This window comes from Triticum aestivum, chromosome 6D (genome assembly GCF_018294505.1).
Source record: "Triticum aestivum cultivar Chinese Spring chromosome 6D, IWGSC CS RefSeq v2.1, whole genome shotgun sequence".
In the NCBI taxonomy this organism is placed as follows: domain Eukaryota; kingdom Viridiplantae; phylum Streptophyta; class Magnoliopsida; order Poales; family Poaceae; genus Triticum; species Triticum aestivum.
In genome coordinates, this window is record NC_057811.1 from 352,747,217 (window position 1) to 352,762,515 (window position 15,299).

The 15,299-nt window shown below is 45.1% G+C and overlaps 1 protein-coding gene across 5 annotated transcripts; it reads left to right on the forward strand.

The window, feature by feature from the left end:
• Positions 1-1,501: 1,501 nt before the first annotated feature.
• LOC123145065 (eukaryotic translation initiation factor 3 subunit F) lies at positions 1,502-8,153 on the forward strand. 5 transcript variants are annotated; one of them, XR_006472080.1, is made up of 4 exons: positions 1,506-3,319; positions 3,627-4,080; positions 4,208-4,278; positions 6,571-7,149. XR_006472080.1 is itself a non-coding variant. In XM_044564373.1 (3 exons), the coding sequence occupies exon 3, from the start codon at positions 7,291-7,293 to the stop codon at positions 7,843-7,845; it is 555 nt and encodes a 184-aa protein (XP_044420308.1). In that variant the 5' UTR covers positions 1,502-3,319; positions 3,627-4,278; positions 6,571-7,290; the 3' UTR covers positions 7,846-8,153. The 5 variants fall into 5 exon arrangements, 2 of the variants coding, with proteins under 2 accessions (XP_044420308.1, XP_044420307.1); XM_044564373.1 differs by having other exon boundaries at positions 1,502-3,319; positions 3,627-4,278; positions 6,571-8,153; XM_044564372.1 differs by lacking the exon at positions 4,208-4,278 and having other exon boundaries at positions 1,502-3,319; positions 6,571-8,153.
• The last annotated feature ends 7,146 nt before the right edge of the window (positions 8,154-15,299 follow it).

The window sequence follows — 15,299 nt, forward strand, 5'->3', positions numbered from 1 at the left end:
GTGTCCGAATGTAACCTTCCAATATATGAATCTTTATGTCTCGACCATTTCGAGACTCCTCGTTATGTCCGTGATCTCATCCGGGACTCCGAACAAACTTCAGTACAACAAATCGAATAAATCATAATAAAAATCGTCATCGAACGTTAAGCGTGCGGACCGTACGGGTTCGAGAACTATGTAGACATGACCGAGACACATCTCCGGTCAATAACCAATATCGGAACTTGGATGCTCATATTGGCTCCCACATATTCTACGAAGATCTTTATCTGTCAAACCGCATAACAACATACTTTGTTCCCTTTGTCATCGGTGTGTTACTTGCCTGAGATTCGATCGTCGGTATCATCATACCTAGTTCAATCTCGTTACCGGCAAGTCTCTTTACTCGTTCCGTAATGCATCATCCCACAACCAAACCATTAGTCCCATTGCTCTCAAGGCTTATAGTGATGAGCATTACCGAGAGGGCCCAAAGATACCTCTCCGACAATCGGAGTGACAAATCCTAATCTCAATCTATGCCAACTCAACAAACACCATCGGAGACACCTGTAGAGCATCTTTATAATCACCCAGTTACGTTGTGATGTTTGATAGCACACTAAGTGTTCCTTCGGTATTCGAGAGTTGCATAATCTCATAGTCATAGGAACATGTATAAGTCATGAAGAAAACAATAGCAATAAACTAAACGATCATAGTGCTAAGCTAACGGATGGGTCTTGTCCATCACATCATTCTCTAATGATGTGATCCCGTTCATCAAATGACAACACATGTCTATGGCTAGGGAATTTAACCATCTTTGATTAACGAGGTAGTCTAGTAGAGGCATACTAGGGACACTCTGTTTGTCTATGTATTCACACATGTACTAAGTTTTCGGTTAATACAATTCTAGAATGAATAATAAACATTTATCATGATATAAGGAAATATAAATAATAAATTTATTATTGCCTCTAGGGCATATTTCCTTCACATTCATCATCAAAGATCTAATGGCACATAATCCTCTGGTGTTTAAGGGCATCTTCAATGCAAGCCGCTTATACGGGCGCTTAAAGAAATTGAAAATATCATAAAGTTAAAAAACTATCCAGGCGTCGGTGTGCTACAATGCAGAGTGCTAGTTTTCAGGCGCTAATAAAGTGGGCTGGTGCGGCAGTGCTATTATCCCATAGAGCAAAAGTAGCTCAAGCGCCGGACTCTACTTCTTGCGTCGACGCTTGATTAACGCCAGGAATTAAAAGCCTAACTGTCGATTGACCAGGATTTCTGTCCTGGCGCCCCTGCGCTAAAGCCCCCATTGGACATGCTCTATCGCTGCAAGCCATGCGTTACAAGATACTAATCCATCGATCGCTAACCCCGTTTGAAAAAGGAAAACGATCTAAATCAACCGACTGATTTTCTACTCACGTAAACCGCTCGCTAGACACGCCACGTGTCCCCGTGGGTCGTCCCACCTCCCACTCTTTCCCTTATCTCACGGGAACCACTCATCCCTATCCTTTCATCGAAACGCAATCCCCTTTTCTTCTCCATGGCTTTCTCTCGTACTACTCCTCGCCATGGCCTTGCTTTTTTTCTCTGCTGCCGCCGTGAGGGAAAACCATCTGCGGTGGCTGGGGCGCCAGGGTGTAGACGGCCAGCCACGCGCTGCAAGCGCCTGAGCCGGGGGCGTAGGATGCTCCGCCGGTGGGCGGCGGAGCTGCAGTTCAACGGGCGTGCTGCTGCACGGCGACGTCGGAGTTCCAGTGCAACACACATGTGGTGGGCGGAGGAGCTGCAGTGCAACAGCCATGTGCCGGCGGCGGAGCAGTGCAACGGCCATGGTGTTGCGCACCGTCGGCGGAGCTACAGTGCAACACGGTGGTGAGTGATGTAGCTCCAGTGCAACGGGGCGTGGTGTTCTGCGCTAGCGGCGGAGCTGCAATGCAACACGCCGATGTTGCTATGGAGTGTCGTCGGGGGCCGCCGGTGTTGCTATGGAGCTTCGCCAGGCCGCCAGTGTTGTATTGGAGCATCACTGACGTTGCTATGGACCGTCATCGAGGCCGCCGGTGTTGCTATGGAGCATTGTCGGGGGTCGCCGGTGTTGCTATGGAGCGTCTTCGGGTCCGCCGGTGTTGCTATGGAGCGCCGTCGGTGTGCTGTATTGCCGCATCGCCGGGCAACCGGTGCTGTATTGAAGCATCGTTGGGACCACGTTGTGTTGCATATGGGTTATGACGGCTGGGCTGTTGCCGGAGCTGAAGTTGTCCGCCGGGGAACAGAGGAACCCTCGCCGGAGTTCCAAGCCATGGCGGAGTAGGCCATGTCTCTGGCGATGTGGTGCGCCATCGCGGGAGGTGGAGTAGGTGGAGGGGTGGAGGTGGAGAGAAGGGGCGGCGCCCGCGGGTCGTTGTAGTCTCCGGCGAGCTAAAATCGCAGGGCAGGTGGAGATGGAGGAAGCGCCGCGATTTGCGGCCACAGATGGGGATCTGTTCGCGTGGGGGGCGTCCTGTTTCATTGCAACGCATCGACCGCTATGGACGACGGGCTTTGCGAGAGGAAGCGTGCACGTGCAGATCGGACGGACGCGGTGTTCTACATGGGACGGCCGCGAAGGCGACTTAGGAATCGGATAGCATCGCCCGACTTACGCCTAGCATCGCCAATCATCCTCCGCTCAGCTTGGCCTCCCCGCCGCCCGCCGGTCAAGAACACCGGGATGCCTATGCCTGTGCTGCCACACGGAAGTACATGAGCGTGGGGCGGCGTCCTCCTCTGCTGCCCAACGGACGCCGACGACCTCATCTGGGAGCAGATAAACCTGTAAGTTTCCTTTAACTTGCAGATATTGCGCTGATTTGCCGCATGGTGTGCTAGAACTACACTCCAGGGGAATATTTGTTCGGAATCTCCAGTCTTGTAATTTTCTCCTTGATGACAATGACCATGCCGTGCTGGGGATTTGGGTTACATCCTTGCTGTTTGGACTTTCGCTGCCAAATCCAGATCTTATCCAAAGACTTGGGACTCCAAATTACATGCCCCAGAACATTGGCGACCAAACATCAGAGGCCCAATTAGTTACGAGACATACTCATTGGGGTTTCGCCTGCAGCATTCTTGAGATGTTCAGTGGCATTCAGCCTTGGCGTGCCAAATCATCAGATGAGATTTATCAATCGGCTGTCGTGAAGAAAGAGAAACAGATATTCCCGTACAATTTACATACGGAGGTCGAGAATGTCCTCTCTGGCTGCTTTGAGTATGACTTTCGGGATCGCTCCTTGATGTCATATATTTTACAATCATTTGAAAGGTAGCATGCTAAAACTCTCTTTCTGCTTCTGCCTTGTCTACTTACATAATTTGGTTAAACTGCCATGGATCGGTGATTTTACCATATTTCATTTTAATATTTGCTTATATTACATTGTACAAACTGCTAAGCATTATTGAAGTTTGTCACATGAAAGCATGGAACTGCTTTCTTAGTTGTGTCGTTTATGGTCATATATGGTCAATGCGCGTTTATTTTCCTCAAGAGTTTACTTTTACTATGTACTGCTAATGTTTTCTCTGCATGCATGTTTCTCTAAATTTGTTCTATTTTTTTCATTCTTTAGTGCTCAAGATGTGGATTGTAACAACACTGGCTGGGATAGTTATGAAAATCCAAGGCCAACTCAACCAAGTCGCACTAATTGGTCACACTTTAAGGATATGTTGTAAATCGGTGACATGGTCCGCTCGAGAAAGCTTAAAAGCTCTTGTACTCCTGAAACAATGGAAATCCCTTATGTAACCATGGTTGGCTTGGAGGAGGAAGAACGTGCTAGCTACATTCTTGTACAACTCCATGGGTTACAAGACCCTGTGAAGGTCCCCTCCTCGTCCTGGAGACTGGGTAAGGCTTAGGGAGGAAGACAAGAAGCGGTCCCAGGTTGGAATTCTTCATAGCATCGACCGCAATGGCACTATGTGTGCTGGTTTGATAGCAATGGATACCCTCAGGAAGGGGGGATATTCTTCATAGTTATCATAAAACATCTTCAATTTCTGCACATATACAAGTCGCAGGTAGTCACATATCATCTTCTATTCCTATTATCCATAATATGAAGCTATATAATGTTGATACGAATTAGTACTAATATATAAGTTTGGCAGTCCACATAACCAAAATATGTTAATCCCAATTGTGCAGGTGCTGGCAATTTTATATTTTGCTATGCAAATGTACAATTGGCTTTCATAGAATAAAATGAGATTTGAGAGGTAAGCATCTGAACAAAACAATTGCACCGTAAGGCAGTTTATACTTGCTACACTTAAAGAGAAGACTACACTACATGCTATATTACTAAATTGCTAAATAATTGCTGATTTAATTAAATGAGAATATGTTTCCTGCTATTACTCTATGCAGCAACTTAACCACAGTGGTGTCTCACTTTTGAAAATACAATTTTGAGCGACATCAAACATCTTTATCCATTTGATTTTTTTTGCAATATTTAGTTTTATTCTATAGTACGTGAATCTCACCTGGTTTACATTTGAGACGTGCGTACAACCATCGATGCTAATATCGGTTGATTTCTGTGGCCAATTATGTGCATGCAATACTTTGAGATCTAAATGTCGCCGGAAAAGATAAAAGTTGTACATGTACGTCTACTCAGATTTTTGGACTTTTGTGTGCATCGGGAATGCATAATTAAGCTATGCATTGCCTATCATCTCCTAAACTCTATTACAGGAAGCATGGTTTCATTTTAGGGCGATGCTAGGTGTCAACCGACTGATTTCCTGGGGAAATAAGTCGGGTCGCCAGCCGTTCGATGCATCCTCCTAGAGCCGGGTCAACGGAAGCAACGACCGTATCGCCGTAGGGACGCAGGGCCGCATGCTGGCAGTAGGAGCCGCGCCCCCCTCGCCGGCAGCGCAACGACGCTTTGCCGACGGCGCCGGCGATGCTACACTGCAGCTCCTACCCCGCTGCATCGCAGCTCAGGGGCTCCGGTGAAGCTCCAATGCAGCCGCCGGTGAAGCTACAATGCAGCACCGCCCGTTGTAGTGCAGTTCCGGGCTCGCCGGTGAAGCTCCATTGCAGCGCCGACGATGCTTCACTGCAGCACCGACGCCGGCGCGGCGGCGGTCCATCGATGCTCCATAGCAGCACTCAACGCCGTCGGTGATGTTTCACTGCAGCCCGCACCGACGCGGCGAGCTTCATAGCAGCACCCGACGGCCCCGCCGGCGGAGCTTCACTGCAGCGCCCCACCGCTTGCTGGAGCTCCGCTGTAGCACCGACTACCCTCGCCGAAGCTCCATGGCAGCACCCAAGGGCCTCCGGTGAAGCTTCACTACAGAGCCCCCTCCGGCTTGGCGGTGCTCCATCGCAGCACGACGGCAATGCGGTTGATGCGACGAAGCACGCGGCGGCGACGGGCGGATGCTATGACGCAGCACGATGCCGACGGGAAATGGGGTGACGCAGCACGCGGTGGTGACGACGGATGCGACGCCGAGGGCGGATGCTTCGTCGTCCATCCCCCCTCCCCCCCACCCCCATGCCCCGCCCAGGTGGGAGCTTCTCCATGGTTGATGTGGATTTAGCCGGCGTCGGCTCATCCTTGCAGCAGCAGGTGGAGGAGAAAAAAGGAAGGAAGAAGATGAGGAGGGGGACGAGTGAAGGAGGAGGAGCCGGAAGGGATAAGGTGGGAGGAAAAAGCGATGGACTGGGGGGGGCACGTGGCGTGCGTACGAGGCGGCTTACCGAGACAGAAAAATCATCCGGTTTAAACTAAACGTTTCCCTTCATTTTATCCCATATATCAGTACATAAGTATGTTTAGCTTATATATAATTGGTGATTTGTCCATGGAAATTGATGACTTTTATCTTCTGCATCTGTTTTGATCTTTTTAAGCACATCCTTAAATTGGTGATTTTTTCTGTTAATGTCGAACCAATTTTAGCAAATGATTTTCTTTGTTACGATAATTCTGAGTGCATTTTGTCAGTTTGATATTGGAGAACTAAAAACTAACTCTAGTGCTTTGATGAATTTTGTGTTTCCTCAATAGTGTCTTGAATCTAAAATCATAAAAGTATTACATGCACATACTTATATGAATCAAGCCTTACATGATTCGCTCTTTTACTGATGGGCTGAGGAGGTCAGAGATGTACAATAGCCGTATTGATCCAAATGACAAGTACGGCAGTGCTAACCTGCTTGCCTAGAATTTTACCACATCCTAAGACTTGCAAATCTGTACAATAGGAATGGCTAGTTGTTTTCTGGTCTACAACCGTGACATGTAGTGGCATCTCTCACCATGTCTGCACATAGTGTTTAGGTATGATTGTTGCATACTGTCGACAAGGGCGCGACGTTTTTTCTGAACTGAATTTTTTTTTGCTTACTGGTTGAGCTCGGTTTCAACTCTTACTTGAGTAGTTGATCGGCAAGCCTGATGCAGGTGTATGAAAATTATGCAGTTCCATTAGCTCTGGAGTTGTCCAGTATACTACTGAGGCCTACATATTTTGCTGATGCAGGTTGGAGGTGAACATGAACTCTGGCAATCCAAAATAGCAGATATAAAATAACTGCAGCTCAGGCCATGTAGTTCTACAACAATCAAGGAAGAAGTCCGGTTTTTTAAGCCGACCTCGGCCAAACAATTTAAGCTTACATGGGTGCTCTCTATTTTTCAGAGGTGCGTGTACGGAGAGCGCCCATGATTCAGGGCAAAAAATCTAGACAAAGTGAAAAAACTTTTGTACGAGTGGTGATAGCCTGTTTAAGGATGTTGACTGTGGCTACACAACTTCAACAACGTGCTTGCAACTCATGAGTGGCAAAGTATAACATGCCGCCTTTTTCTTTAAACAAGCCCCTTCAAATTATGTATGCAATATGCTGGGAAGAACTCATGACAAAGCCTTATTTGTATGCACGTCTTAATGTATTTTCATACTGGCTCAAGTAATGTACTCTTTGTTAGGATTTAATTAATCCTATTAATCCCTGCTTTTCTAACCGAGGCGGTTGCCTCACATCCCTTCGGTCGCACCCCTTCAGGGGCTATATATATGTGTAATCCCATCATCAATGAGAAGGAAAGTTTACTTTTACATCTTGGTGTTTGTCTCTCGTTCCTCTCTCGATCTCAATTCTAAACACGTTATCACGCACTTTGCTCTACCAAGAGCGAGAAGGCCAACCAACTCGCTCGCTGAGACCACCCTGGCTACAGCGTTGGCCGTGCCCGCGCCATGCGGGCCTCGCGCCCAGCCGTCCGCGCCGCGCCGCTGGAGACGCCATCCGGGGCGCTCAGCACGCCTCTGGACGCGGCCTTGACGCCGCCGCTCGCGCTGCATACAACCGGAGCCGCATGCGCGCCTACATACGGGGCTCCGCCCCCACCCGCTCCTGCTCCGGCGGAATGGCTTGTGCCGCTGTCGCCGACGCCTGCCCTCGCCGTCCCGTCCGCGCTCGGTCGTGCGCTGCGCCGCACCCCAGGCTACGGCCTCCGCGCTGGCTGCCCCGGCCGCACCCCACGCCCGGCTGCCCGGCCTCCGGGCCTCGCCCCGCGCCCCGCGTGCCGTCGCCGCATGGCCGCGCCGTCGGCCGCGCCCCGCGCCCCACGCGCCGTCGGCCGCGCCCCTCGCTCGGCCTCATCACCGCCCCACCGCTCGGAGCTCGTCAAGGCCCCGCCGCCACTGGGGACAACCGCCGGCTCGAGCAGCCGCGGGGAGCAGCACTTCGGCCGCCTCTTCGGGTGCGCCATGGCCGCCATCGACCGCCGCCCTGGCCGCCTGCGCCGGTGATCGCCTGAGACGCAAGGGATGCAGCGGCCACTCCTCCCGTCGGCGGCGCTGGGGAGGAGGTGGGGATCGGGGTGGTTCGGGCTTCGGGGTCTCCTACCCTTACCCGTAACCGCTCCTCCTTCCCTTACACGGCGCGACAGCGGGTGGGCCGGCCAAAGGCCGTGGAGGCCCAGGCCCAGGCGCCTGGGGCGACCTCCGGCTGCCCTTTTCCCCTCCGCTCGGCTGTGGGCCGGATGGCCATGGGCCGTTCGTTAATTTTTTTCTTTCTTTTCTGTTTCAATAAACAATAGTTTTAGCAGTGATTTCATTCCTGTTTTAGACCTGCTAAATCAGTACATATATTTTAGTATTGTTATCTATTGAGTACCGATGTATTCCAGATCCTAAATTGATGTAATATATTTTCACGTTTGCCACGTGTTGAGATTAATTACGTCTATTTGCAATTGAGATTTTTAATCTCTTGCAAAGTATATTCAGTACCTTTACAGTACTGTTTCTCTGAGGCTTATGATGTATTTCGGAATCTTCCTAAGATGTATATTTTCTCCATGTTAACCACATGTCGAGATTAATACGTCTATTTGCAATTGAGATTTTCAATTTCTTGCAAATACGGATGCAAAATTCAAGGTGATTTCTTTAAATTGATGTTTGAGATCACACGGTAGTCATATGGATCTACTGTCTATGCAGATTATCGATGACTACTGATAAAGCCTATATTTTGTCGTTTTGACATTATGATTGCTTTACAAAGTGCTCTCTCACACATTTTACTAAGTCATGACATAAAGCATTACGAGTGAGTATCTACTGATTTCATCAGATTATACTCTCTAGTGTTAAGAGATCTACTCCATTTTGGAGATTATCTTCAAGGTGTCATATTTAGCAATTTGAGATTCACACTAATGGTTTCAAGATAACTTCTTGAAATACCCATTGATTTTGCTAAGTTCATTACAACATTAACCATGATGGTTTTTAATTTACTAGTTGTAAATTAATTATCTCTGGTTTACCCATAGAGGTAACATATGGCTATAGAGTTTGAGGCATTCGCCCTCATTGGCCACCACTGCCCTATATGGGCCATGTACATCATGATCACTCTTGTGTCTCGTGGGATAATGTGTGCAATCCTGGAATCACCTCTGGTTAGGATCACACCGCTAACAGAAAAATGGTGTCTTATATATCATAAGGCATTAGATTCAGATCTCAACATCTGGTTATTTTGTATCAGCAATTCCTGGGATACAATGAACCTCAAGGGCAAATGTTTGAATCTTACTTCAACTTTCAATCCGACATCACCAGCTGTGACGGGACCCTATGGGCACGGAGAATGTGATGGTTGAATATGCCTCAACCGACATGTTTGGAGACTATGAATAGTCTTTCAATCTCCTGAGTGGTCAGTATAATTAATGTCCATTTATAATTAATGTCCATTTATTGTTGTCATCCTATATTGTATATCACAATATATTGTATCAGCACATTGGTATAAATACATTTGTATGTATTCTATATATCTGACAGTGTTTTTCATATTGAAAATCTTCATGTCTATATATAGATTTCTACGGGAGTCAATCCAATGAAAAATGATATGTGCCTTGTGGACATATGCACCACAAACTCTATACTCAGGGAAGTCCAATGTTTCCACTCTCATTGAGAGAAAGGAGATATATTAAATCGCTAGACGCGATGAGGTATTTGTTGGCTCTACTCGAGTCATATTTACTGTCCCTGTGGGTACTCGAGTAACGTCAGGATGCTTTATTGCTTCCGGGTTTAACTCATACCCAACTAAACTATAGAGGTATCCGTCAAAATAGTTTCCATAGTGAAACTTATGATGACAACCAAGAGGAATATCTTCTCTTTACCATATGCAACGGATATGGCAAACACATTCTCTATGTATCATCTGGATTGTACTACACATACTACAAAACTCGTAGCACATGTTGCGCCCAAGATAGTTTTCCAAAATGTCCTGTACATGGGAAACTTGGCATACTCGCCTTGGTCATCGAGACATTGGGTTGAAACCAAAACTATCAACAATTCCAATAGTTTATGATTATTATGATGCTAAATTCTAACACCATTTGGATTTTATGTGCACTACAAGTGACACAGGGAAGCTAATTTTAAGGTCGCACACCTTAAAGTCTACGCTGAACCACTCAGGCTCCTTGAATGCGTCAAGTTGAGGTAAGTGGCTCTTCCCATCCATTGACTAGACTATGAAGGTATTCCATGGTTCTAAAAGACATATCTACATGATGGTCTTAAGTGTGTGCTTTATTCACACAAAACCATTGGCTCATTATCCTGACATCGATTTCAAGCAAATCGAATGGATAACATTGCAGAATTCTCCTTTGAGTGCCTTCTCTATGGCCCTTGGATTGAAGTTTAGCAATTTGTACTAATGTCTAGACTCAAAATGGTTTGGTAGAATCCTATCCAAAGAGTTAAGCTCATTGCATTATCTTTACTTTGGAATTGCAACTTGCCAACTTTACGTTGGAGTCATGCAGTTTTACACGCTCATGACAGAACTGCATAACATTATTCTCCTCTATCTTTGATATGTGGATACCTACCAAGTATTTCCTATCTGCAGTAATTCGGTTGCATACCAATATCACCACCCGACATACATCATTGGCCCCTCAACATATAGTTGGGATCTATGTGAGGAATAACTGTATTTCCGTCAATACCTCAAGCCCCTCACATGGGGAGTTATTCAAGGCCAGTATGCTGATTCAATGAGGAACATTTCCAGGCATTAGGGGGAGATTTCAAGTACCATAAAAATGCCAGGAAATTAGTGGAATGTTCAACACATTTCTGCCTCAAATCCACGTACTCAAAGATCTGAACCATGCGTTCAGAAGATTTGCAACACATTGCAAATAATCTGCCGGATTCATTTACTGACTATAAATGTGTCACACAATCCTACAATCCTGCAAAAGTACGCCTGAAAGAGTGGAGGTACCAGCAAAATCCACTCCACTCCTCGTTCAAAGCAACAGGGGGAGATGTATGGCAGAAGTACATCAGGATTCAGCTTCTCACAAGCAAGGATATCAAGGCCTGTGAATCAGTAAATGCAAGTCAACTTCACGTTGGCAGACACCTAATGGGTAGTATACACCCAGTGGACGGGAAACCTCCACCAACCCAGGTCATAGTGCACACAATGACCGGGACATCGGAATACCCGACTCAGTCGCATTGGGAAATCGCGAGAAGTCACTACGGGTAACGATATTTTCATCAACTATATATTGATATATAGATTCTGGAGAATCATATAACCGGAAGTCTACAATTGTCGACATACATTTCTCAACTAGATTGCAAAACCTTACAAATGATTCAGATCCAAAGACCATGGCCATGGCAAAGTGTGATCAACACTCGGACTGAACTCAAGCAAAGGGTATAATCTAGGTAGAAATGATCTTGCTCAATAATGGGAAGGTATTCATAAGCAATACCTACACCAGTTTTCTTCTGGAAACAGAATTGAGAACAACGAGGTGGTGAAACAAAGAGCAAGTATTGTAGCACAAGGGTTCACGCAGATACCCAACTATTCTCCAGAGGTGGAATCTCATTCCGATAACTTATATCATTGGCAGTTCAAAATCATCTATCTCTGCGGTTGATAGACGTAGTGATCACATGTCCATGTGGATCACTAGATTCAGACATATATGATTGATTTCCGATGGAATCTCAATTCTGAATCGAAATACAAAATGCAACATACATTGTGTAAAATCGGTAAGCCACCATACGGCTTATTGTTGTCGGTACATATGGTACAACCGACGTAGTGAGATCCTTGTACAAAGGATTACTCCTACAATGATGATTATCCATGTGTTGTGTGTCTGCAATGACTACACATGTAATCATCTAAGTGACGGACTTCAAAATGAAGGATTTGGGTAAACCAAAATACCGCTCGTTACTACAACTTGAACACCTTCATTCATACATTATGGTATACTATGTTGTCTATATCCAAAATATATTGGAGAATTTCATTGTGGACAAATCTTATCTATCCATAACTCTCATGGTAGTTCATTCTTTAGACGTAGAGAAAGATCTACTAGACCGAGAGATGATGGAAATGAGATATTGGGACTCAACGTTCCATAATGCCATTGGATCCACCAAACACAATTGGTTGGTACTCAAGAATATCTTTCGATATCTCCAAGGCATGAAACATCTTGTCCTGGTTTTTCAGTTTTGGAGAAATCTGAACACCAATATCATTGGATACATCGATCAGATCCCCACTATCAGATCGTAGACAAGTTTAGTGTTCCTACTAGGTGTGTTAGCCCTCTCATGAAGAGTCTTCAAATCAGACCTCATGGCTACATTCACCAACCATTATCTCAATGATAATGTGTCTTGTGTTGCTCGGATGCAAACATGATACATAATAAGCAATATCACTATATTGCATATCTTGCAAGTCAAATCATGCGACTGATTTGTTCAGCGGGTCTCTACCAACTTCTATGTTTTGGTATGTGACGCCTTCGAATTTTTGCAAGAATCAGGGGGAGTATCTTCCTGAATTGTTCCTGTTCAATGCATCATATTATACTCTTTTTCCCTTCATGAAGGTTTTTAATGAGGTAATATCAACATGAGATCATATGTCATACTTTCTGTTTTCCCCACCGGGGTTTTTAGGAAAGTATATACGACATATTTATTGTCCTCTAAACTCTATGGGTTTTCTCGTATTGAGTTAAAAGAGACAATAACCATTATATGTTGCATCATTTTCTCCTTATTTTTCCCACTGGGTTTGAAGGAATTTTAGCAACATATGGAACACCTATCTCCTCATATTTTTCCCACAGGGTTTTTGGAGGAGCTTCTCAAGATGATGATACTTACACTAACAAGCATGGATTAGGGGGAGTGTTAGGATTTAATTAATCCTATTAATCCCTGCTTTTCTAACCGAGGTGGCTGCCTCACATCCCTTCGGCCGCACCCCTTCAGGGGCTATATATATGTGTAATCCCATCATCAATGAGAAGCAAAGTTTACTTTTACATCTTGGTGTTTGTCTCTCGTTCCTCTCTCGATCTCAATTCTAAACACTCTTGCCCCCCGCATGACACCGCCTTTGCAGTGTATTCTTGGTAGCGCGTTGCTCAATTCGATTATTCTATTTTCTTTTACTTTTTTATCCACAATTGTTGGCATGAATTTGCCTGTGCATTTGGTCCTACCACTGACAACAATTTAAACTTGCCAATCCAGCAAGGGTATGCACATCATCAGTGCACTTTTATTTATGTTGAGTATAAATGAGTAGTTAATTTGCTAATTAAATTTGTTTTCTTGTGGGTATATTCATCTCATTAGAAACGTCTTTTGTGTGGCTTTGGTCTTCCTAAATATTGTGTGGGTTTTCCCTTTCCTGGTTTAGCTTTGTGAAACAATGATTCTAGCGCGTGATCTACTCATGCCTATTTACCTTACTGTATAGTTTGCCATTCTAGAACACTAGACCTTTCTCCACAACTGAGATGTTGAGATGACAAGTTTAATTCATGTTTAATCTTTCCAGATGCAGACTAATTCTGCATCCCATATATGTCATACAAAAATGTTAAATTCCCTTCATTTTTGTTCACGAATGTCACACCACAGGCGATGAGAGACTCAGGATGGGGGCAAAATGGTCTTGACCCAATGGCAGACTCTTCTATCGTCGCACCATCACTCCCACGGGCAGCGTTGTAGTCGGGTCCAACAATTAAACTTCTGAAGATAACATGTAGGCCGAACCCAAGAGGGAATGGATTACAACTACTTATTTTAATATTTTTATTCAAAGTTGCATCTCTGTCATATTCAAGTGGACAATGACTATACATATTATAAGTCCTTCCAAGTTCATACAAGAAGTTAGAATCATGCATTCTTGACTATACGACTGATTTCTTGGATTAGGATTTCCTTGTCCTCTTGAACTTCATATGACATCATCAAAAGATAAGTGATGGGGTTTGTATTAAGCTTGACCATGAGAGATGCGGGGATCATCAGGCACTACATATATTTTTAACCCCCCACCCCACATCAAATTTCTGGAATCTAAATTTAGCATTCCATACTCACATGAATTTCATAGGCTGCTTTGATCAAGATGACACAAGTGCATGTTTAGTACTCCCTCCATTCACAAATATAAGAGTTTCTAACTTTTATATGAACCGGATGTAGATAGACACGTTTTAGTGTGTTTGTTCACTCATTTGAGTCCGTATGCAGTTTATATTGAAATATCCAAATTATAATATCTGTGAACGGAGGGAATAGTATACAGTGAGCTTCATTTCACCCAGGAGAGCTTCCGTTACATGTAAATTAATTAATATACATATGAATTTGGATATTCAATACCCACATGAATTGTATAGGTTGCTTTGCGCACGTGCACGTTTACTAGTTTCTAGAAACCTGATGCTATTTTCTTTTTGAGATAGGCTGATATTTTCCTTTCCAAACAACCACTAAGAACAAGTGTGAGCAAACGTCAGCGTCAAGAAAGGCAGCGGCTTTTTTCTAAGAAAACGAAAGGCAACTTGACTACTGAAACTCGAAACATCCCGTTTATTTATGGGCTTGATAACAACAACGGAACGAACCCTACCAAACCCAGGGTATGCACGCCAACGCCATGCTCCGCGATGCGTCGCCGTCCTGCTCACGCCGGCTAACTTCTCCATGGCAACTTGCTGCCAAAGTGGCCGGTCCAGCTTGATTGCGTCTTTGTCTGGTCGTGCCGACGCCGTCTTCTCTGAAGCGGACGGCAGTCGCTCGTTTACTCTTGTTATATATACTACACAGGGGATGATGTAATAATGTACCTGGAAAAATGATGCAAGCATCGAGCCATCGCCTAGCGTTTCAGAAAATTTGAATAGTCATATGCTACACCTACATAACAAGTGGAATGCAAGACAGCGATCAACGCCACTGCGTTTTGATAAGAAATGTGACTCACAGAGGAGTGGGTGGGTGTGATAAGAATGGGAGAGCATGGGCAAGAAACGGCCGTCTGGGTCTAAACCAGCATATGGAAAAAATGTGAGCCGCACACCTGGAACGAAGTACAAAACGGGAGGTGCAATTCGTCTTTGCCACGTTCTCTTTTAAGGCGTAAGCTATATATTTTTTTGGCGGGAAAAGATGCAAGATATTTTGTTCCTAGTTACTACTCCCTTTTGCCATTGAAAGCCATGAGATATTTTTCCTAGCCGTGGAATTTTGAATAGACTATCAAAACGGCAAGGCTCGCTGACCAGCACAAAAATCACATGAAAATATCACTAACTTTATTAATTTCAAGAACGCAAAAGGTTTAAAAT

Coding starts and splice junctions, on each gene's coding strand:
- LOC123145065 (XM_044564373.1), top strand. CDS start 7,291: ATGCGGGCCTCGCGCCCAGCCGTCCGCGCCGCGCCGCTGGAGACGCCA.